We start from the raw sequence: 23,080 nt of genomic DNA, 5'->3' as shown, positions 1-23,080 counted from the left end.
GGGTGCCACATCCACGCTGTCCACCATCGCTGCAGGAAACCAGGGTCAGAAACCTCCCTGCGAGGCCCCAGGGCCGGGGAAGGGGCTTTTTATCCAGCAGCTCCCCGAGAGGATTGTGCCCAGGGCTGGCACTGTGTGACACCGAGGACAGGGACACCAGCGGCCGTGTCCTCCTTGCCTCTTCGGGGTTTCTCCTGCTTGGCAATGCCAAACTGGCCTTTGCACAGACCTCTCCGACCTTTCCAGAGTCCCCGGCTGTTGTGGGGTGGTCTCCATGGCTAAAGGTGCTTACGGCAGCCCCAGCCGTGTCGGGCACGAGGGTCCCGGGCGCGGGCTCCTCCGTTAGCAATACCCCCCCACGCTCAGCCCTCGTCCTGCCGCTCCCTTCAGCGCCTCCCCCCACCCTCCCATCTGCCTTTCATTTGTACCAGCCCTACTATCCTGCTGCAACCCCCCCATCCCTTCAAATAAATCCTCCCCGACCCGGCACCAAGGGTTAAAAAACCACCTTTATTTTCCATCCGAGTCAAATTGGTTGCTGGAGCAGTCGCCAGCTTTCATCGGGAGCCCCCAAGGCCGCCCCGGGCAAGGGGAGGCTGAGCCTCTCGAGCCTCCCGGCCACGCTGGCGCGTCCCTCTGGGTACAAAAGGTGTGTTAAAAAACCAGCAATTAAAACCCGCCTCCATCATGGTTCCCATGGGGGCAAACATGACAAATCTGCCCCAAAAATCTTAATTTCACCCAGTGAGGCGGCTGTCGAACCTGCGCTACCGAGCCGGCCGCAGCGCTGCTCGCCTAAAATCAGACATCAACTAGAAAAAGGGACCGAAAGGGGCCGGGATGGGGCCGGGGGGGACATCGTGGGACACCCACGGCCCCGGCTCAGCCGTCGCTGGGACGCTCCTGCAGCGCCCGCAGCGCCATCCGCATCTGCTCCTCGGTGCCCTGCAGCATCTTCACCTCCATGGTGTGGAAGAGATGGAGGCCGGTGGCGAGGAGGAGGATGCCGATGGCGAGGAAGGCCAGCAAGGAGAAGGAGAGCTTGGGGAAGGGCTGCCCGGCCGCCAGCCCCGCCAGCGCGCCCAGCGCAGCCGCTGCCTGCAGCAGCAGCAGCAGCAGGGCCAGCACGGCCATCCTGCCTGTGGAATAACGCTGCCGCTGCGCTGCCCGCAGCCCTACGCCCACCTCCGTCCTCGCCTCCGTCACCACGTCCGCCAGCGTTGGCTCTGCGGGGGACAAGAGCGGCTCAGCTGGGTGGCACCCCCCCCCCCGCACCCCTTTTTCTCCCCATCCCTGCCATTCTGCCCTGTCCATGCACCCCTCCACAAGCAGCACCCCAAAGGATGCCCTAAGCAAGGGGAAACATCCCCAAAAAATTCCATCTTCGTCCAACTCCATCAGTCCATCCCCCCCCCCCCCCCCCAGCACATGGGGGACCCCGGCAGCGTCCCCCCACCTTACCGGCTGTGCCAACGTTGGCACCCGCAGCCTGTCCCTGCCTCCGGATGTGCAGCGTTGCCATCACGGCTTCATGGTCTGAGAAGGGGATGTCCATGCCCGGGGCTGTCCCCGTGGTGGTCTTCAGCTCTTCGCACTTCACCGTGAAGCTGGAGATGGCCTGGGCGAGGGGACGGGGGGGGGGTCACGCCGATACCTCCCCTCCTTTCCACCCGCAGCCAGTGGCCCCCCGTTACCTTGTAGAGGATGTAGTCGATGCGGATGCCCAGCGGGAAGGGCAGCAGCTCTGTCTTGACGGTGAAGCAGTTGTTGGGGACGAGGGTGCAGCCGTCCTCGCAGCCCTGAGAGCAAGGGCCTGGGTGGGTGGGGGGCTCTCGGTGCGCCCCAGGATCCCGCTCACCCCCTGCTGCTCACCTCAAAGCGTGTGGCCTCGGCGAAGGCGTCCCGCAGCCCCGTCCAGCCACGCAGCAGTCGGATGCCCACGTCTTCGGGGTGCATGTTCAGGTCCCCTCCCAGCAGCACCACGTCGGCTGCCTTCGAGGTGTGTCTGCGGGGACGGGGATGGCTAACCCCCTTCCCCGCGCCGGACTGGGATTACTGGGACCCCCCCCCAGTGCTCCCCAACCATACTCCTGGGTGGGACTGGTGCAACTGGGAGCTCTCTGCAGTGCAAGCCCCAGGGCTAGGGGTGACAGCGCACGCCCTGGGGACCCGCAGCAGAGGGTGGTTTGGGGTGGGGAGGGAGAAACTATTTTTTACCAAATAGTAAAATATTTGGTAAAAATATTTTTATATTTTTATAAATATAAAATTTATATTTTATAATATAAAAGTGAGCCGCGGCTGCTCACCGGATGAACTGCGCCAGCTCCCAGGCCTGCACCAGGCGGTGGGGCAGGTAGGCATCCTTCTCCCGGCAGTACTCGGCGTGCAGCTGGCAAGAACGGGGGGGCAAAGTGGTTCGTGACCCCCGTGCCAGCACCTGCAAACCCACCCAGCCCCTCTAGACGGTCCCTTTGGGGTCTGGCTGACCCCTCGGTCTTTATCCCACCCCTCTGGGGACAGCCTGGGATGCTCACCCACTGCACAGCCAGGTTGTGGGTCACTGTCCCCCCCCCACCCAAGCAATATTTCATTAAATCGGTGCATGGTCCCGGCAGAGACGGTGCAGAGCCGTGGTTAAAGCAAGGGGACGGCAAAGGAGGGGTACGGCCACTCATCCCCCTCCTCCCCATTGTCCCCCCCCGTGCCGGGTCCTCCCCCGGGGCGCTCACGTGAGTGACGTAGACGTTGAAGATGATCCCGGAGATCTTAATGACGACGAGGCCAACAGACTTGCCGCAGAACCAGTCCCCATGCTGGAGCTGCCGGAGGGGAAGGGGAGCAGGTTGGGGCTGGTGAGGCTCCGTGGGGCCGGGCACCGCAGCGCCGCGTGCCCCCCGCCCCGCTCACCATGTAGGGGTACCCGTTCAGCGAGTACTGGTAGAGGAGGGTGTCCAGGATGGGGAACCTGGAGAAGACGCAGAGGCCGCTGCCGATCACCCCGCTGCAAGAGGGGAAAAGCACAGTGAGGAAGTGTGGTCCCCCCCACCTCTGCCTCCCCCAAGCCCCGAGCCAAGGGGGTCCCTGGATGCCTGGGTCCCAGAGTGCTCCCGTGAGCATCCCACTCTCCGGGCATGGGGCCTCCCACGGTGACAGAAGTGACTTACAGCACCTGCACCGGTCTCTCCATGTGGCAAACGCCGAGGACGTGGCACAGCCCTGCCACCGCCCCATGGACAGCCCCGGGGGGGGGCTGGCCCAGCTTCTCTCACCTGCGGAAGTAATGGGAGAAGGGGTAACAGCCTCCCAGCTTCGCCTTCAGGTCGCTGTAGTCCCGCTCGCTCCACACCTGGAGAACAGCGGGACAGGCTGAGAACGGGTGCACTCATCTCATGGGCTGAGAACGGGTGCACTCATTTCACAGGCTGAGAATGGGTGCACTCATCTCATGGGCTGAGAACGGGTGCACTCATCTCACAGGATGAGAACGGGTGCACTCATCTCATGGGCTGAGAACGGGTGCACTCATCTCACAGGATGAGAACGGGTGCACTCATCTCATGGACTGAGAACGGGTGCACTCATCTCATGGGCTGAGAACGGGCGCATTCGGCTCATGTGCTGCCCTCACCTCCTGGAGAAGCACCAGGTCGAAGCCCTCCTGGCGCAACGTGTCCCCGATGAGCCGGACACGCTCCTGCCGCCGTTTGCTCAGGTAGCGGATGGCCCTGCCGGAAAGGGGTGACCGTCACAGCTTGGGGGGTGATGGGGTGATGGGGGCTGTCGGGGCACGCCGGGAACCGGTACTGGTATGGGCAGGATGCAGACTGGGGGAGATGGGAGGGAAGGGGGACATGGGGACAAGCGGGAGGGGCAGGGAGGCTGTTTGGGGACAGCTTTTCCTGCCTGCAAAATTGAGGTGGCCGGTTGGGGTGCGAATGGGGGGCCCTTTGCTGGGGGAGCAGGCTCGGAGGGGACGGGGGCACTGCTCAGCTGAGCACCTCCTGACCCTTTGGGGCTGGGAGAGCGGTGCGACCCCGAAAAGAAGGGGACACAAAGGTGACGCCAAGGTGGGACCCCTCTCCCGGTGCGGGTGTCCCCATCCCCACCGGCGCAGCCCGGCACGGCCCCGGTGAACTCTGGACTCACCAGCAGTTGAGGTCGAAGACGCGGAGCCGCAGGGTGGGATCTCCCTCCATCGCTCGACGGGGCTTTGTGGGGGCCGGAGGGCAACACCGGGCGGAGGGGGGTCCTGCGGGGAGCGGGTTGGGGTGACAGCCCTGGGGAGAGGGCGCAGGGCGCGGGGCAGAGCCGGGCTGGCACGGCGGAGGGGCCGAGCCGAGGCAAAGGCCGTGAGGGAGGAGCGCTCGGGGTGCTCCAGCATGGCCCACGCCGTCCCCTCCTCTCCCGCCCGCAAGGCCCACCCCGAACCCCAACTTGTCCCCAGACAGGGACCCATGTGCCCAAACCACACGGGTGACCGCTCCATCCTGCGGGTGGGGACACTGGTGGGCCAGGGATGGGGGACAGGGCTCACACTCTGTCTGTCAGCGAGTCGTGTTCCTGGGTGGACTTTAACCCTGGCTGTGAGACACGGGCGTGGGACACCCCACCACCCACCTCCCCTCTTGGGAAGCCCACGGATACTTTTGAAAACCCCAAGCCCCAGAGGGCCCAGCAGCTCCCGGAGCAGCCCCAGCGCTGTTTGCTGGGCGGCTCTGCCAGCCCCGCTTCTCCCCCGTCTCTCTCCCAGGGAGATTATCCATTTTTGAGGAAGCGCAAAAGAGCAAACCCGGGGCTCCAGGAGGCGACGAGCAGCTGGGTACAGGCAGCCGGGTACAGGCAGCCGGGTACAGGCAGCCGGGTGCAGGCAGCTGGGTACAGGCAGGCAGCTGGGTACAGGCAGCTGGGTACAGGCAGCCCAGTGCAGGCAGCCGGCTACAGGCAGCTGAGTACAGGCAGCCCGGTGCAGGCAGCCGGCTACAGGCAGACGGGTGCAGGCAGACGGGTGCAGGCAGACGGGTGCAGGCAGCCCGGTGCAGGCAGACGGGTGCAGGCAGACGGGTGCAGGCAGACGGGTGCAGGCAGACGGGCTCTGCCTGCCCCGGCGGGATTACCGAGTGGCTCATCCCGCCCCTGCGCCGGGCTAATACCGGCGTCTCCTACCGGGGCTGAGCCCCCCCGGGTCGCTCCCCCCCGCCCCGGCAGCGCTTCCCTCCCCCCGCCCCAGCTCCCCGCGGGACCGGGCGGGGAGAGCAGCGGAGCCGGGACGGGAGCGCGGAGCAACAGGCGGAGCGGGGGGGGGGCGGACCGCGGAGCGGGGCGCGGAGCGAGCGGCGGGGCCGGCGGCGGGGCGCGGAGCGGAGCCGGGGCGCGGAGCGGGGCGCGGAGCGGGGGCGGGGAGCGCGGAGCGGGGCGCGGAGCGGAGCGGGACCGGACCTGGCGCGGGCCGGGAGCGGCGCGGGGCCGCGGGACTACGGGACTACGCGTCCCGGCAGGCAGCGCAGCGGCGCGGAAGGGGAAGGGGAAGGGAAGGGGAAGGGAAGGGGCCGGAGCGGGCCGGGCCGGCCCCGGGAGGCGGTGCGCGGCGGCGGGCGGGGAACGGTGGAGAGAGAGGAGGGGTGCGGTGAGGGGTGAATGGGGACGGGGTTGGGGTGCAGTGGGGGAAATGGTGGGGGGCGATAGGAGAGGGGGCGGGTGTAACGGGGTGCGTTGGCAGGGGGGCACTGGGGGGTGCCCGGGGCGGGGGGATACCAGGGGTAAGGGCGGCTTCTTCCCCTGGGGATGGGGATGCCCCTTCACACACACCCCCCACACACACCCCGTGGCAGGGGGGTGTGGAGGGTCCTGCCCTGCTCTGCACCTTCCCAAAGCAGCCCCTGCAGCTTCTGTCTATACAGCCCCCCTCCCTCCATCTCCTTGGAGGCCTGTGGGATCCTCCCTGACATCCCACTTGTCCCAGGACACCATCTTCCATTAGCTCCCGAGTCCCAAGTCACTTTAGGAGCATCCCCCAGGCCCCTTGGGCCTTGCCCCCCCTCTGCCCCCACTGTTGCTTCACTTGTCCTGGAGGGAACAGGTCCTGTCCACAGGGGCCCAGACTGGGAAAGGCAGCAGCGGCACAATACTGGGGCCAGCTCTCCTCCTCCAAAGCCTCCTCCTTCACAGCCCAGCATTGCATACACATCCACAGCCTGTTCCCGGAGCAGCGGAGTCCTCAGCAAAGGCTGGTACCCACGGGATGGCAGTGAGCCCGACCGGGCTGTCGGGGACTCTTTTTGGATCCTGCATGTGTGTTTTATTGTCCTTCCCAGCCTGTGACCCAGCCTGGATTAGCCCCACAGGGAACCTCGTTAGAAATAACTCTCAGGTGCCTTAATGCCGTGCGGGACCCCCGGCCCGTGGTTCAGAGCAGGGGAGGGGGTGGGCAGCAGAAGGAGCAGGGCTGCAGGTCCCCCCACCTGCTTTGGGGACACTGTCCCGGGTGCAGAGGGACAGCAGCAGGACAGCTCTTTGCTGGGCTGGAGCGTGTTTAGCAGCGGCAGGAGGATTTGTGTATCGGTGCTAAAGCAGCTGAGTCTAGAGGTGTTTGGGATGTGCAAAGCCATCGGCCCTAATGGCATCGGGGTTCGGCCAGGGCACCAGGCTCTGCCCTCGGGGCGATGGGAATGGGCACACAAATACAATGGTTCGGCTTGCAGAAAGGGGAAAAGTGCTGGAAATGCGGTTGGTGTTAGAACATGTCATCTGGGTCGCCTTGTTCTGGGACGGGGTGGGATGTATTGAAGAGCCAAGGTGCTGCGAGCAAAGCTTTGATGGGGATTTCTTACTGGTAGGACAGACTCAGCCCTCCGTCACCTGATGCAGGCGTGGGCAAGGATGTGACCCTCTAAAATACGTGTCCCTGAACCCAGCGATGCTGCAGGGAAGCGTTTGCCATGGGGTAGGTTAACCCAGCAGTCCCCTTTCCCAAGCAAACCATCACCAGTGATGCAAACCACAGCAAAATACTGCTGGATGTGGCATCCGAAAGCCCGGAGCTGGGGTCCCGGGAGAAGCGTTACCCAGCCAAGAGCTTATAGCCCCGGCTGTCACAGCAAACCTCAAGAAATAAAAAGAACAGGAACTTAGAACCGCTTGAGCCAACCCATGAACAAATAATTTTAATGTTTTTTTTCAGCAGAACCGTAGTTTTCTCGGAGCTCCAGAGTCTCCTCTCTTTGAAGTTGGACAGATACAGTAAACACAACAAATATATGATACAACCCATCACAGCTGGATTAAAAAAAAAATACACAAAAAATATAATACATAAAAAAATGGATTTTTAACATTGTGGACTGACACAGCTCTAAAAATGGTGATCGTAACCCTGGTAAGCTTTACAAAGTCTTTAAAAAAATAAAACAGTACTTCATGTGAAATTCATAAATACACTGGAGGAGAACGGAGGGGCTGGGGGGGGTTGAGAAAGTGTCTCTGGGATCGTGGCTAAACCCCGGCCGGAGCCGTCGGGAGCACCGTGTGCGTGGGGTGCGGGTGGGCGCCCCGGGGCTCGGTGCAGGCGGGATGCAGGGATGCAGGGATAGAGGGATGGAGGGAGGGATGGAGGCACAAACCGGTCCAGTTAACGAAGAGCTTCGTCCCCCGGCGGGGCCGGGAGCAGGGCACGCCTGTGTGTTATGGCAGGGAAGTTTTGAGTTTTCATTCCCAGAGTTTTAGATCAGTGAGTGAGACGAAAGAAAGAAAAAGAACCATGAAACAACAAACATGCTACATATGAGAATTCGGCCGGGCGGCCCCGGCACAGCCCTGGGATGGGATGCCGGTGCCTTTCCCTGGATTTTTCCCCCTCTCTTTCCCCCCTGCTCCGGCCCCCCCTGCTCGCCGCGGCCACCTCCATCCATCCCCACCGCCACGTCCTTGCCTGGGCACGGGGCCGGGGTGGCTCTGCCCCGTCCCGCAGGGATGGGTGGCTTCTCCCGGCAGTGAGGTCGAAGTCCCCTCGCAGGACACGTGGCATCGTGATGGCAGCCAAGGCCCTTTCCTGAGCTCTGGGGCTGCTTCTGCTCCCCCATGCCCAGCAGCATCGAGCCTAAACCCCCCCATCCCCCCCGTCCCAGGCTCCGGTGCCCCTCAAACCACTCCTGCCCTCCCGCAGCGCCTGGCTCTGCACCTCCCGCTGCCTTCGCTCCCCCGCCGGCACAGGACACCCTGCCAGACCTGCCCACCTCAGGCTCCCCGTCCCCCTGCCACCCTCCTGCCACCCCGCTCTGTGCCACCGCCGCAAAACCCGACCTCTGTCCCTCTGCGTCCCTCCTGCGCCCCGGGGATGCTCGCCCCGGGCTCTGCCCTTGCAGCCGCCGCCTCGGGACAGGGCATGCTGCCTTGGCTTATTTTTGGGCTGCAGCCACAAAATACCTCCAAGCAGACCCCGTCCCCCTGTCCTGGCATCACTCCTGTCCTCTGTCCCCTCTCTGTCCTCTCTCTGTCCCGAACTCTGCCCGCTCGCAGCCTGGCCCTGCATTGCACAACGTGCTTCTCCCTGCATGAGCTGCTTCCCTGGCTGCTTCCCGCGGGATGCAGGCGAGCCGGCCGGAGCAGCTGCAGGGAGCAGCTGAAACCAGACCAGTCAACACAGAAAAAAGGCAAAAAAGGGGGGGGGGGGGGCGGGGGGAGAAAAAAAAAAGACGGAAAACGTACATTATGCAAAGTAAATCAGGCAAATCCGCCCTCACGGCTCTCTCCTCATTACTCCTCGGCAAGCGACCCCGGGGGGGTACGTTTACCCAAGTGCAATCCCTGAAAGCACACGCAGAGCTCAGGGGCTCCCGCTGCCACGTAAAAACCAGCCTCCGGTCTGCAGCGACCCCAGAGAGATGGAGACACCCCCAAGCCCTCCCTACACAAGCCGGCTCCCCGTGCCCAGCAGTTTTGTTCCACGGCTCCGATCCGGCAAACTCGGCTGCGTCACCTCCTCCGGTCACCGGCATGGTGGGGGTGGCAGGGGAGCAGGTCCCAGACACCGCAGAGGGGCATAATCCCAATTACAAGCATGGTGTCTTTTTAAAAAGTATTAAAAAGCGCTTTAATTTAAAAAAAGGAAAAAAAAATGAGCCATAAAAAAAAATGGTTTGCATCATCGATGCCCTCCCGCCTTCACCGCTGCCGGCTCCCGGTGCCCCGGCCGTGCACGGAGAAGGAACATCCCGGGTGCCAGTCCCCGGGGACACGGCAGCATCCCGCTCCGTCGCCCTGCCCTGCTCCTACCTGCTCCCGCCTCCGCACGTCCGTCCCCACGTCCCTGCCGCCACCCAGGCTCCGCCGGGCAATACCGACGCCGGGGCCGCTGCCGTGCCAATCGGTTTTGGACCAGACCTGGCGCGATGCCACGTCCTCCAGCCCGACCGTGCTCGCTCCTCTCCGCTCAGGACCGGGACCGGGACTGCATCCGAGCGAGGCGGGGGGGCGAAAGGAGGGGGTCGTCCTCCGCTCCGATATCCCGCTGTTGGTGGCGGCACGGCGGGCTCCCGGCCTTCATCGGCGACACCGAGGGCCGGTCTCTCCCCATCCAGCGCCGGACGCGGGTTTCCTTTCTCCCTACGCTTCCTTTCCCCATTCTTCTTTTTTTTTTTTTATTTATTTAAAAAAAAAAAAGAAACTGTTCCTAAGTAGAAAACATCTGCGATCGCAAGTCAGTCTTTTTTGGCTATTGTTTTTCTTCCTCCTCCTCCTCCTCCTCCTCTCTTCAAATGACTTCTCACGAGGCAACGGGCACGGGCGGCTTTTCTGCACGGCCCCCCCCTTCCCTCCCCTGCGCGCCCCTCGTGCCCCTGCCCGTCCCCGAGGGCCCCTAGTCCTTGACCAACTTGTACACGTGGTGCTGGGCGCCGTGCTCGCTGGTGGAGACCTCGAAAACGAAGGCTATGCAGAGCAAGGTTTCCTGGGTATCCCTGTTGGTAACAACCTGCGGCAGAGCAGAGAGCGCGTTAGGAGGGGGCTGTGCCCACGGGGAGATGCTGTTGTTTGAGGGATTGCGTGGGCTCGGGCACAGACATTTAAATTTGCAGACTTTTTCATTGCACCATGAAAAATTTGCTACCCGATTTTTGGGGGGGGGTGGTTTGCACAGGCTCAGGCACAGCCACTTTATTTGCACCATCAAGATTTGCTCCCTGTAATTCAGAGGGTTGCACAGGTTCGGGCACAGGCACTTTAATTGTACCACCAAAAATTTGCTACCCAGTTTTTGAGGGGGTTGCATGGGCTTAGGCACAGCTACTTTAACTGCACCGTGAAAAATTTGCTACCTGTTATTTGGGGGGTTGCACAGGCTCAGGCACAGCCAATTTAACTGCACCAACAAAAATTTGCTACCCATTTTTTGGGGGGCTTGCACAGACTCAGGCACAGGGATTTTAATTGCATCAACAAAAATTTGCTACCTGTTATTGGGGGGTTTGCATGGGCTCGGGCACAGACACTTTAATTGCACCATGAAAAATTTGCTACCTGTTATCTGGGGGGGTTTGCACGCGCTCAGGCACAGCCACTTTATTTGCACCACCAAAAATTTCCTACCCATTATTTGGGGGGATTGCACACGCTCAGGCACAAGGACTTTAATTGCACCCCCAAAAATCTGCTACCCGTTTTTTGGAGGTTGCATGGGCGCAGGCACAGCCCCTGTATTTGCAACGCCGAGGCGGGGTGCCCCGGGGCCGGGCAGCACACGGCGGGGATGGTAGGGTCAGTGCAAGGTGCGGGCACCACATTCCCGGTGGGAAACGCTCCCTGGAAAAGAAGGGGAGGTACCTGCAGGATGGTGAAATTCTCCAGGACGCTGTTCATCATGTACTTCTCCGGGAGGTGCTTGAGTTTGTGGATGAAGTTGATCATGTACTCGCACATGGGAGACCGGTGGATGCGGTAGACGAACCGGCCGTTCTCCAGCCGCGCGTACTCCGTCTGCGGGGGACAGCAGAGTGAGCCGCCGCCCCGCGGGAGCCGAAACACCGCCGGGGACATGGGCACGGGTGGGTGGTGGCCAACTGGGACATGGTGGAGATGTCCTCTCCGCTCTACCCATGGACAGGCATGCACTCCTGTGTCCTACACCCAGCTCTGGGACTTTCTCCATCCTGGGACCTGTGGTGGACCCGATTTCCGATTCCCATCCCTTCCCGGGGCACGGGACTCACCTCCACCTTTTCCACGACCTGCTTCCCAAAGGAGCACACCTTGGTGGAGACCGTGATGGTCATGTTCTCTGCACTGCTGTACTGGCTGCTGACACCGTAGAAAGTCCCCGGCCCGTCCTGGATCGTGCTGTTCAGATCCGCCTGGAGAGATGAGAGCGGGGAGAGGGTCCCGTTAGGTGCCATCACACCCAGCTCTCGATGGGGACAGGGGACACCGGCTTATGGAGCTGCTCAGGATGCTCCCGCGCCACCGGCGGGGTGCCCAACCTGCAACGAGCCCGTGGCTCGAGGACAACCCTCCTCATCCTCCCCGTCCCAGCATCGTACCCAAAATTTGACGAGGAAGAAGGAGTTCTGGGGCCCACGCTCATAGAGCTCCTTGAGGCCACCTTTCTTCTCGGGGAATTTGTCATAGATCTGGCGGATGTCCACGGCCTCCAGCAGCGGATCGCTGTACGAGGGGTTCGTCTGGCCGATGTGCACGAAGAGGTGTTTGCTGTACTGTAAGGACCGGGGCGGGGAAATTAAAACGAGAGGTCAGATGAAAGCAAGATGCCACCAAGCACAGGGATGGGCACCATTCCCAGCCGGGTGGTGGGGACACGGAGGGGACCGTTACCGTTTCGGCATCCCGCGGCACTTCCATGAAGGCGGAATACTCGAGGAGCCGGAGTTTGGCGGAGGCGATGGTGCGGTCCTGCCAGACGGGCACGGCCGAGGCGGCTGGTGGGAGCGGAGCCAAGGGCTCATAACCTGGGGAGGGCACGGGGTGGGGAGGGGCAGGAGTGAGCTGGGGCGAGCCCCCCCTGCACCACCGCAGCAAGCCCCCCCCCGGCACCGCCGCAGCAAGCCCCCCCCCCCACCGCCGCAGCAAGCCCCCCCTGCACCGCCGCAGCAAGCCCCCCACACACACCGCCGCAGCAAGCCCCCCCCCGCACCGCCGCAGCAAGCCCCCCCTGCACCACCACGGCACTGCTGTCCTTGCCGCATCCCCCACCCTCCCGTATCGCCCAGCACGGGGGTTTTCCCACGGGGCGACCAAAACGTGGGATGTGCCGGTCCCCAGGTGGAAAGGGACAGTGGGGACACAGCCAGGAGCAGCGGGGTCCTGCTCCCTGTGGGGCTTTTGCCTGGGTTTAACCCCAGTTTTTTCCTCCGGTGGGGCTGGGGAGGGGACCGCAAGTGGGTGGCACTGTGGGTGGGAGGGTGGCACAGGACAGGTGACAAACAGGACCTAGCAGGGGTGCAGGGTCCCCTGGAAGGGGGCAAGGCCAGCACTTACTGGCTAGTGATGGAGGCATGGGTGGCTGGATGGGGTAAGCTGGTTGTGCAAACGGTTTAATGCTGGAAAACAAAGAGCATCGTTAGGTTAACGAAGCCTGGGTTGCCCCAGCCCCTTGCACAGCCGAGGGCTCTCGTACTTACTCCTGAGAGGGTCCAGGCTGTCCTGGGATAGGCCCACTCCAAAACTGGGGGAACAGCACAAGGAAGAGTCAGCGGCTTCTGACCCCCCCCCCCAATTCCCCTCCCCACCTGCTGCAAACCGCAGGGAGCCCCCAAAGCCCCCCTTGCATTGCCACCGCGACCAAGGGGCCATCAAACATCCCCCCCCCCCGGTCCCCTGTGCAGCTCGTACACGGGGATCCATGTCCCCCCCCACCCCGGGGTGTCCCCATATGGGGGGGCATGGGGCTGTCCTCACCCTGGGGGCAGCAGAGAAGACGGCCTGAGGAAGAGGAGGGGGGGGGCTGAGCTTGTTCTGCAGGACGCTGGCCGACACGATCTGCGCGGAGGACATGGAAGCCATGCTCTGCAGAGCCTTATCCTTCGAGACCTGGTCCTGGGGGGGGAACAGGAGGGAGATGGAGGTTACATGGGCAGACTGAGACCCCCCCCTCCCAATCTGAGTGTGCCCACGGAGCTGGTTGTGCAGCCCGGCCAAGGGACCAGGGCTGGTGGGTGCCCCCCACCTCCCCAAATACACCCATGTTAATTAATGCTTTAAGCTTGCAAATGTCCCCTGGGCAGGAGCTGCTGGGTCTGGAAGGTGTCCCCGCTCCCCCGGGGACGCGAAGGGTCCAGCCCCTCCGCGGGAGGGGGTGAAAGGCAATGGGGAACAAAAGGCATCACAAACTCAAGCTCAACTTACCAAGTTCATGGCCTGTCCGCAAAAGAAAGAGAAAAAAAAAGGTTAGAGCGTCGTGGGAGCCTGCGGCACGGTGTGCGCCCCCCGAGTTGTGTATCCCCCACCCCGGCTCATCACCGCAGCCTGATTTGGGGAGCGAACCCCTCGACCCGGCTGGTCACCGGGGGATGCGCATGGTGGGCACCGATGCCCGGGCTTAATCCCACCAGGATCGGGATGCCAAAGCCCCCCACTGTTTTAGGGGGTCACTGTGGCGAGCCAGGCCTGCCCTTTTGTTGGCTTTTTAATATTCTTTGTATTCTTTAATATCCTTTACAGCCTTTAATATCCTTTACAACCTCCTCAGCAGCCCCCAACGCCCGCAACCAGGGCTCGGCAAGGAAGAGCCGCACAGCTCCTGCCCTGCCCGGCAAAGGGCACCTGCACCCGGCTCCCCGGGATGTCGGCACCAACTCCCCTATAGGCACCGCAAGGAAGATCCTGGGCACAACCCCCCCTATGCCGTGTGTGCATTTATATAGGAGACCAATTATTTTTTCCTTTTCCCTTTTGCTCCGGAGGCCCCAGGACAGGAGCGGAGGGCTCCGAGGTCTTGCCCGCGGCTCCTCCAGCCGCACCGCCAGCACACGTGCGTGCTGGTCCCACCGCACACCCTCTGTTTTCCCTCTGAACCTTCCGCAGGGATCAATCGCTTCATTTATTTTCACCTGGGGCAGCGTAGGAGCGTGGGCATGCAGCCGCATGCCGGGCAGCGCTAACACACACGTGACTGCAGCTTAAAAATATAGGTATATATTGCTCACGGAAGGGAGTTTCCATTCAACAGGACAAGCGCTGGGTGAGGGCAGAGGGCTGCCTGCGCCAGGCTTTGCCTCCAAGTATGGCTGGGAAAGGATGTTTTGCATCCACAGAGTATTGCTTAGGGGGACCTCTGTCCCGGCTGTTCCCTGCCGGATTCCTGCAGGCAGCGTGGCCGGGGATGGAGCACGCAGCCACGGACGCCGGCCTCCATCCCCAGACCCCTGGGGTCACTCCTGCCCCTGACTCCCCCTTGCCCTGCGCTGTGTGGCAAGGAAAGCCTATTTTATTTTATTTTATTTTATTTTATTTTATTTTATTTTATTCTGTTCTATTCTATTCTATTTTATCCTATTCTATTCTATTTTATTCTGTTCTATTGTATTTTATTCTATTCTATTTTATCCTATTCTATTCTATTTTATTCTGTTCTATTGTATTTTATTCTGTTCTATTTTATTTTATTCTATTCTATTCTATTCTATTTTATTCTATTCTATTTTATTCTATTTTATTTTATTCTATTCTATTTTATTTTATTCTATTCCATTTTATTTTATTCTATTCTATTCTATTTTATTCTATTCTATTTTATTTTTTTGTGCAAAGGCTTCTGCTATTGCTGACCCTGCTGCCCCCCCACCCCAGCTGCCCCTCTTGGGGTTGGGAGCTGGGTTTAAGATGTACAAGCCTAAAGGAGCCTCCCAAAATAGTTTTGGGTGCCCTCTCCTGGCTTCTCCCAGCAAACCAAACCCACCGGAGTGTGGGAGCCCTCCTGGCACCCCACTCATGGGGCACAGGGGTCCCTGCTGAAGGGAGGCTTTGGAGGGCACGGCTTGGTGGGCTCCCGGGCAGCGTGAGCCAGAGCTCGTTAAAGCTTTGGGGACCAAAATGCCAGTGCCAGCTCTGACAGTGGCCCCTGCTGCCAGCTCAGTGCTGGAGACTTGGACACAGCACCTGGGACAGGGACACGAGGAGCTGGCGATGTTTTTGGGACCTTGAGGTCATGGCAGGGGGAGCTGAAAGGATTTTGGGGCTCCCACAGCCTCGGGAAGGCAGCAGGTCCCCCCCGGATCCTGCCCAAGGAGCTGCTCCCTGATGTGACGGTGCAGGGATTAACCCAGGAGCATCCCGGGGTTGCGCAGCCCAGCCGGGAGCCGGCTGTCCCCACCGGGCTGTCGTACAGTGGGGACCGCTCTGTCCCCAACCTCGCACCGTGTGGGTCCAACCTGAGCAGGGCTCGGTCCTTCGGCGATGCCCAACACCCCCCCCACCATCATCACCCTCCCCACCACCGCCACGAAGCTCGGTGGGAACGGTTACGGAAGGGTTAGTCGGGCTCCAGTTAGGAGGAAGGAAGGAAAGAAAAGCCAACCAGAGAAGAGAGGATGATCCAGTTTTTCCTCGCTCAGCTCCCTTGGCCCCTGGAACCATGGGCTGTCCCGGCACCGCTGTGTCCCCTCCCCGGGACCACCGTGCCCCCTCCCCGGCAGCATGGCCCCATCCAGACCCGCTGCCACCCACATCCCTGAGGTGCCACCTGGGCCGTACTGGGACCCTGGTGCATCACAGGCCACCGGGCTGGCAGCTCGCAGGGACCTGCGGGACCCCCCTCCTTCTGCCCACATCCCACCGGCACCCGTCACGAGCGGGGCCAGGTCTCAGCTGGGGGGGGGGAGCGCTTTGCACCCCTTGCTTGAACCTCACTTTGCCTCACTGGGTGCTCTGGGGGGTCCTTCCCCTCCTGATGGCCCAAAAGAGGGGGTAGCCCTCGTGCATCACCGGAGGAGGGTTTAAACCCCACGGCGGAGTCCTTGCCTGGGCAAAAGGAGGGGATTTGGCACCCAAATTCACCCTCCTGGGGGAGAGGGAAGGGCTCCGGTGCCCCCACCCAGCCTTTGAGCTGGACCCCCCCCTTGCACTTCTCTCTGGGCATCCCACAATGATGCCACTAAAAACCATCCGGTCCCAGGAGCCGAGGGAGTGGGAAGAAAAAAAAAACCACCAAAAAAGAGAGGTATAAAAGAAAGCAAGCGGCACACCGCAGAGCCGAGTGCGTTAGTCGTCAGCGGGCGGGGGGGCCAGGCGGGGCGGGGGGGGGTGGACGCGTACCTTCAGCTTGGACTGAATCTCACGAGATTTCCGTCGGGCAAGAACCTGCAAGTGGCTAGAGACCTGCAGAGAGAGAGCAGAAGGAGAGGGGGAACAGCAGAGCCGTCAACCAGAGGAAAGGAGGAGGAAGAAGAGGGGCTGCCCATGCTCACAGAGACACCGCCGCGGACACCTGGGCAAGGGCGCCCAACGTACCTTGATGCCAACCTGGTACTCCCGCACCTTCTTCCGAGCTAGAACCTGGATGTGGCTGGACACCTAGCGCCCGCCACGCCATTCGGAAAGGAAAATACAGAGAGCGTGAAGATATGTTCCCCCCGCAAGGCGGGATGTTGTCCCCGGGGAAGGGAGAGCGGAGAAAGCGGGGCGGGGGGGGGGAGCACGCCGGGGTGATGCTCCTGGAGATGCTGAGAGGGTCCTGCGCCCGCCGCGAGCTGGAGGGAGGAAAATTGAAGGGGGGGACCCCGGCGCTGCGCTGATTGATGCTGGTTTGTGCCCTCCCCGGGTTGGGGTGAAGCTGGGGGGTCTGCGTTTATCATCTTTTCCCGGCCAGACAGACCCCGGCCCCTGCGACGCAATGATCTGCTGCTTGCACGCAGCGCCCAGCATACGGCCCGGCTGGTTTGGGGTGCCCCTGGGTCACCCCTGCAGCGGGACTGCCGGTCCCAAGGGAGATCCAGGAGGGACCGGCTCATTCCCCCAGGGCTCCTGCTGATTTTGCAGGTGGGAAAGGTGAGAAAAGTGTTTGGGTTTTATGTGTCCAGACCCCTGTAAGAGCAGGATCCAAAGAAAAGGGGCTGAGGTACAGGCAGGAAAGATGCAGCGTGGCTGGGGTGCCTGCCCCGAGCCCCAGGCAGGGTGGGGGTCCCTGCACCCACCGGGCACCAGGGCTGATTTTGGTGAGCTCCTTCTCCCACCAGCGCCAGGCTGTCCAAGAAGGGACCCCAGGCTGCCCAGGACACGACTGCCCAGAGGGGACAATGCCACATGCACTCTCCCCTGTGCCTTTTCCGAGTCCCCCCGGAGCACCGCTTTCACCCATCGCCACATCCTTCCCCCATGGAGGGGGGGCACAGGGGGGCCAGTTAAGGCTTTAAGCCAGAACTAAAGCGCTGCTCAGCGCTGGTCTGAACACAAGGACGGTGGCCGGACCCTGGTCCCTCTCCCTCCAGCATCAGTCCTGGAGGGATGTCCCCCCCAGTGCCTGGGGACCAGTATCCCTCCCTTGCGGGGACTTGTGGCACGGGGACAGTCCCAACGTAAGTGTCCCCACACCCCAAACCCATCCGTCCCCCTGCGGTGGGAGATGCACCCACTCCCCAGCACCCTGGGCGACCGGCTCTGCCAGGACCGGCTCTGCCAGGACACAGAGGGAAGAGCCACCGGGACGCGTGACAAACGGACATGTCACATCCAGGGCTGCGGCAGTCCTTCCTCGGACAGGTTTGGTCTCTGGCAAGAGGGTGCAGTGAGGGTTCGCAGCCGGGCTGGATGTGACCCTGCCCACGCACCATGCGGGCAAAGGGGGACCAGTGCTCCCTGCCTGTGCGCTGCCCGCCCCAGCATCCAACCTTGCAGGCAGCGAGGTCGGGGTGAGGGCTCTGCGGTACCTCTGGGCCCCCCAGGACCAGCACTGTCCCCCAACCGGGATGGGGACAGCTTGCTCTCAGCCCAGGGGCTTTCGGGGTGCCTTCACCGTGGCGTCTGGCACAAGCGGCATAAAGCCCGGCAAGGGGCAGAGGTGGGAACGGTCTCCGGATCCAGGTGGAGCCGCAAAGGGAGATGCTCACAGACACACACGCTGCTTGGATGGAGATTTCAAGGGCTCCTGCCACCCGCGGGGTGACCCCAGCCAAGGTAAGGGGGCCTGGGTGCTGCCTGTCCCCGCACCCCGAATTTCAGGGCACCCCCAGATCAGGCTGGGTCAGCCCAGCCCGAGGGTGTTTGCGCTCGCAGACCAAGCTCCTCGCAGAGGACGAGGGTCCCCGCTGATGACTCCAGGAGGGGACACAGGGGGGGGTGACACTGCCAGACACCCCGAGGCTTACCTGCCCCCCCCCCCCCGCCCCCCCCGAGCCCTCCCAAGAGAAAAAGCAGAGCGACGGCCTCACCTGCTTCCTCGTCCGTGTCTTCCCCGTCCGCAGCTTGATGTACCGGGCTATCAGTTCGTTACGACCTGCCGGCAGAGCCACGGGGTCAGCCCCGGGGAAACGGGGGGGCCAGGGGCATCAGCCCCAAAAGGTGCCTCCGGCCCCCACCCCGACCTGCCAGCCCGGTCTGATGATGCTGGTCCTTAATGAGGCCGGTCCTTAATGAGGCTGGTCCTTAATGAGGGAGGCACTGCCAGGAGATGGCGCTGCCATGACAGCTGTCCGGCCCGAGGGGACATTGGGGTGGCCTGAGGGGGACACGGGGCCCCCCCCGGCCAGGCCAGCGGGACCCACCTTGTGGCCCCCACCCCACCGGGTTTGGCAGCCCCCATACACAAGGGGCTCGAAGGGGGGTGACAGCCACCAGGGACCCCCGCCACAGCGGTGTCCCCAAAGATGGGCAACCACAGAACCCCCCCAAAAAGCCATCCCAGCTGGAGCACCCCCCCCGCGGGAGCCGATCAACCCGCTCCCCACAGCCCTTCCCACAGGGGTCCTGGGGTGCCCCCCTGGCACCCCGCTTCCCGTTTGCAAGCCGTGCTGGCCTTTCCACCAGTATTTCCTAACGTCCTGGGTCTAATTCGAAGCAGAAGTTGCTTTTGCGCCACATTTTAGGGGCCAGCTGTGGCCAATCTACGTTCAAACGTCAGAGCAGCTGGGAGCTTTCTTCTCCCGGCCCCGGCCCCGGCCCCCCCCGCCGCCGCACCCCCCGCGCACGGGGGCGGCCAGGCACGCCAGATTTATTTTAATGGACCAGATGGTCGCGGTTGGAACTTGTCGAAATGCCCTTGGAGCGGGTTTCGGCTTTAAAAAAAAAAAAAAAATCTCTTTAAAAAAAAATTACACACACACACACCCCTCCACCCCCACCCCCTCAACTCTTCCACCCTGGCCAGCCCCCTCCCAGCCCCAGAGCAACTGGGCGCTCCTGGGTGGGGGACACATGGGGACAGACAGGGCCAGGTGCCGCGTGGGGACGGCTGCGCCTTAGGGTGCCCATGCCGGGCAGGAGCTGGTGGGTGGGCGGCCGGGGCCATCGTGGGTCCCTGCACCCCTGGAAATGGGGGCACCCCTTGCCTGGCCAGTACGGCACCCCAGTGCCACCCAAAGCACCGAGCGTGGCTCCCATCCCTCCTGCCATCCCCAGCCTGCACCAGCTCCTTAGCCTCGTTAGCACCTAACGAGGGCCACGTCGCCCTGGTGAGATGATGCCCACAACAGGGTGCTGTCAAGGGGTGCGGGTGGTGGGGATGCCGGTGCCGGGACGCCTTCACCGAGCGCCGCAGCATCGCCCTTTGCACACCCGAGTCCCATCCTCACGCTCCCCATACCCAGCCCGTGGGAAATAAATGTGGGAAATAAATGTGGGTGCCTTCATGACCCGGTGGGGCAGTGCCAGCCTAGCACCCAGTGCCCAGCACCAAGCATCTCCTGCACCCATCCTGCCTCACCCCACGTCCCGGCCACCACCCCAGGCTGCACCCTTGCAGCCTCCCCGCAGCCGTCCCAGTGCCCGCGTGCCCCGTCCCAGTCCCTGTCCCCCGTGATTCACCCAGGACCGTGCCATTCCCTCCGAGAGGGCACGTCCTCCTCCAAATTACCACATTCCCCAAATTCCTCTCCCCTGACACCACCACGTGAACCAGTTGGACGGGCTGGGTTATTTTTAACCCGGCGGGCAGCGAGGGAGAGCGGGGGCCAGCGTGGCCCGGCCCGGCCCCCCGGCTCCCACCTGCTCCCGGGATACGCGCCCCTCGCCCAGCCCCTTCGCCACCCCCGCACCGCTGGCATCAGCTGGCGTGGCTGTGGGCATCCCATGGGACCCCCCCAAAAAAGCGGGGGGATGTGAAGAGCAGCGGTATCGGCACACCTTTATGTCGGTTGCCGGCATCGCCTGTGCCGCCGCCTGTCCCGGGGGTCCCAGGAGGCTCAGCACCGCTGGCTGGGGGTCCCGGGGATCCCAGCGAGGAGATACTGGGGAGGGTGGGGGGAGATGAAAGGCAGCCGGCGGGGGCCGCTGCCTCTTTAAGCAGCTGCCAGATGTCTCCGAAAGGCTGGAAAAACCGGTCGGGGCTCGGCGTGCTGCGCAAGGCCAGGCTCCCGGCGGCACTTCAGCTATTCCGGGAGAAATCCAAAAAATGCACCCGCTTGGGAAGCCCTGTGCTCCCCCCCCAGCCGCCAGCCCCGATGCCCCGGATTGGGGGCCCCGGCAAGCGGGGTGGCACAGGGAGCTGGCGCGGGGACGGGGACAGTGGCACGGTGCTCACCGCAAAGCCTCGTCCCCTTTGCCCCTCTCTGCCGGCAGCGGGTGAGCCATTGCCGGTGACGGCAGCATCCCGGGAGGGTGTTATTTTGGAAGCTGGGAATGGAGGTGCCGGCCCTGGTCCCTTTGTCACCTCGGGGTGACGGTAACATGGCAACGCATCTGAGGGTCTGAGGTCACCGGCCCTGGGGGTGACATCATGGGCGGCGGAGGGGAGGAGGGACCAGCCCCTACCCCGGCAGGGATGGGGACACCGTGGCAGCTTCCACTGCTCTTTGGTGGCACCAAGCACCCTGTGCCAGTATCAGCCCCCGCCTGCGCCCGTCCTCATCCTCTTCCCCCCTGTTGCAGAGACCCACCAAGACAGAGGTGTTTCGGGAGACACCAGAAACTAGGCTGAGACCCCCCGCAAACTCATTGCACCAGTGGGGCCGACCAGCCCCGCTGCTGCCAACAAAGTCACCGAACGCTGAGCCGCGGGTGCCGGTGGCTTGGGGTGGGCGGGTGGCCCTCACCACCAGGTGCTCCCCACCACCAGGTCCAGTTGGGGAAGGTTTGGGAAGCGATGCGGAGACGCACGGGAGCGGGAGGGCTGGCGCTGGCCCCGCAGTCCTGCGCCCGCTCCCTGCCCGCACCCGCTCCCTGCCCGCACCCGCTCCCTGCCTGACGGCTTCACCAAACCAGTCGGTCCGGCACGGCCGAGAGAGGGAGGGAGCGGGAGGGAGAGCCAGCGCAGAGGGAGGGGACGTGGGTCACTGCCACCTCCCCGGTCCAGCTCCGGGATGCACCCAGAGAAGCTGCTTTCGGGGTTGGGGGGTGCTCGAGGGCGATGCCCCGGTGTGGGTTTGGGGCAGGAGGTTTCGCTTCAACCCCGGCCGCCCCATCCTAGCCGGCAGCGCGGTGCCCTGCCCACCGCCTCCGTCCAGCCCCCATCACTCACCGTACATCTTGCCCTCATCCGAGAGGATGATTTTCCGCCGGCCGCAGGGGGGGTAGATCGCCAGCGCCTCCTGGAAGCTCTGCTCGATGTCCGGACTCCACACGCCCTCGGCATCATTGTCCAGACTCTTGTCCATGCCGTCCTGGCCATCTTCCCGCCCCTCCCCGGGGCTGCCGCTGGCGTTCCAGCTGTTGGACGCTATGGTGCTGGCTGCTCTGGGCTCCGACCCCGAGCCCCCACGGACACGCGACAACCTGCCGGGACACAGGGGACGTGTGTTACGCCCGGAGACCCTTGCTGGGGGTATGGGGCTGCAGCGATGGCACGGTCCCAGGTCTGTCCCCGGTGCTGGCCCTGTCCCCACTCGCACGCGGGGCTGGGAGCAGCATCCCGGTGTGGGGCGTCAGAGACACAGACAGGCTTTCCTTGGGGGCAGAGCCGTGATTTCCATGAGTACCCCCAAATCCAAGCCACAAGTGACCGCTCCAGGGTCCACCCAAATAAAGTTTGGGAAGAAAACAACGGGGACGCTGCATTATCCATACGAGGAGCTCGGGCACACGGGTGACACCTCGGGACGGGACAGCAGCAGCCCCACAGCCCACGAGCCCCGACTCCAGCACCCGCTGCCACCCAGCCGCCTCCTCAGGCGAGCCGGCCCTGAAACCACCCCCAGCCCCAAAAATCCCCGCTCTGCCGCGCCTGGCAAAAGCAGAGCCGGGATTTGAAGGGAGACGCTGGGCGGCTCCAAGCCAGACCCCGCTAATGGGAACCAGGTGGCCGGAGCCCTCCGGCAGCCCTACCCCTGGCACCGGGAGAGGCCCCCTGCCCCGAGGATGCTCGGCCGGGGCCCTGGGCACTCCCCGGCTGGCGGGTGATGCCGGGGAGCCTTCAACCCTCCTCCTCCTCCTCCTCCTCCTCCCTTTGCCCAGCTCCCGGCACAGTGTTTTGCAATAACATGTTTGGCGGCAGCTGCCGGCGGTGGGAGCGGAGAGGTGTCTCCTGCGCCGCTGCGCTTCCCGGACGGGCTGGGAGTGTACAAAGGTCTCCGGCGCAGACATCTCCTTTTAAAGGAACTGCAGCAGCCCGCTGGCTCAAGCGCGCTTGCGAGGCCTTTCTTTCTTTTTTTTTTTTTTCTTTTTTTTTCTTTTATAAAAAATAGAAACTTCTCCCCCCCCCCCCCCCCCGCCTTCCCCATCTCTCTCTCCCTCGTCGTGATGTGATGTCAGCCCCTCCGGTCCCCCCCGCCCGCCCCTGCCCGCCGTCCCCCCCCGCCTGCCGCTCCCCCTCTTGCCGAGCACTGTGGCCAAATAAGGAGAACTGGATTGTAGGATCGAGCCAGCCGGCCAAGGGAGGGATGGCGGCAGCGGTGCCGGACGGGCCCGCGGCACCCCGAGTCCCGCGGCACCCCGAGTCCCACAACACCCCGAGTCCCATGACACCCCGAGTCCCACGACACCCCGAGTCCCA

At 63.0% G+C, this 23,080-nt stretch overlaps 2 protein-coding genes across 3 annotated transcripts; both read right to left on the bottom strand.

The window, feature by feature from the left end:
- Positions 1-489: 489 nt before the first annotated feature.
- On the bottom strand, positions 490-5,518 carry SMPD2 (sphingomyelin phosphodiesterase 2). Of its 2 annotated transcripts, XM_075174534.1 has the most exons (11): positions 5,440-5,518; positions 4,150-4,252; positions 3,632-3,728; positions 3,273-3,349; positions 2,911-3,004; positions 2,733-2,822; positions 2,310-2,392; positions 1,873-2,005; positions 1,695-1,799; positions 1,462-1,618; positions 490-1,226 (listed from the first exon to the last, which is right to left on the bottom strand). In XM_075174534.1, the coding sequence occupies exons 2-11, from the start codon at positions 4,197-4,199 to the stop codon at positions 883-885; spliced, it is 1,230 nt and encodes a 409-aa protein (XP_075030635.1). In that variant the 5' UTR covers positions 4,200-4,252; positions 5,440-5,518; the 3' UTR covers positions 490-882. The 2 variants fall into 2 exon arrangements, with proteins under 2 accessions (XP_075030635.1, XP_075030636.1); XM_075174535.1 differs by lacking the exon at positions 5,440-5,518 and having other exon boundaries at positions 4,150-4,400.
- Positions 5,519-9,646: 4,128 nt separating this feature from the next.
- Positions 9,647-21,960, bottom strand: TEAD3 (TEA domain transcription factor 3). Its single transcript, XM_075174089.1, has 11 exons — positions 21,611-21,960; positions 18,369-18,433; positions 16,258-16,320; positions 12,904-13,041; positions 12,627-12,670; positions 12,484-12,545; positions 11,821-11,954; positions 11,529-11,702; positions 11,202-11,342; positions 10,816-10,968; positions 9,647-9,967 (listed from the first exon to the last, which is right to left on the bottom strand). Exons 1-11 carry the CDS (start codon positions 21,744-21,746, stop codon positions 9,854-9,856), a joined length of 1,224 nt encoding a protein of 407 aa, XP_075030190.1. The 5' UTR covers positions 21,747-21,960; the 3' UTR covers positions 9,647-9,853.
- Between the last annotated feature and the right edge of the window lie 1,120 nt (positions 21,961-23,080).

This window comes from Calonectris borealis, chromosome 26 (genome assembly GCF_964195595.1).
Source record: "Calonectris borealis chromosome 26, bCalBor7.hap1.2, whole genome shotgun sequence".
Taxonomy (NCBI): domain Eukaryota; kingdom Metazoa; phylum Chordata; class Aves; order Procellariiformes; family Procellariidae; genus Calonectris; species Calonectris borealis.
Note: the sequence above shows the minus strand (reverse complement) of the source record. Positions and strands in the feature narration are given on the sequence as shown.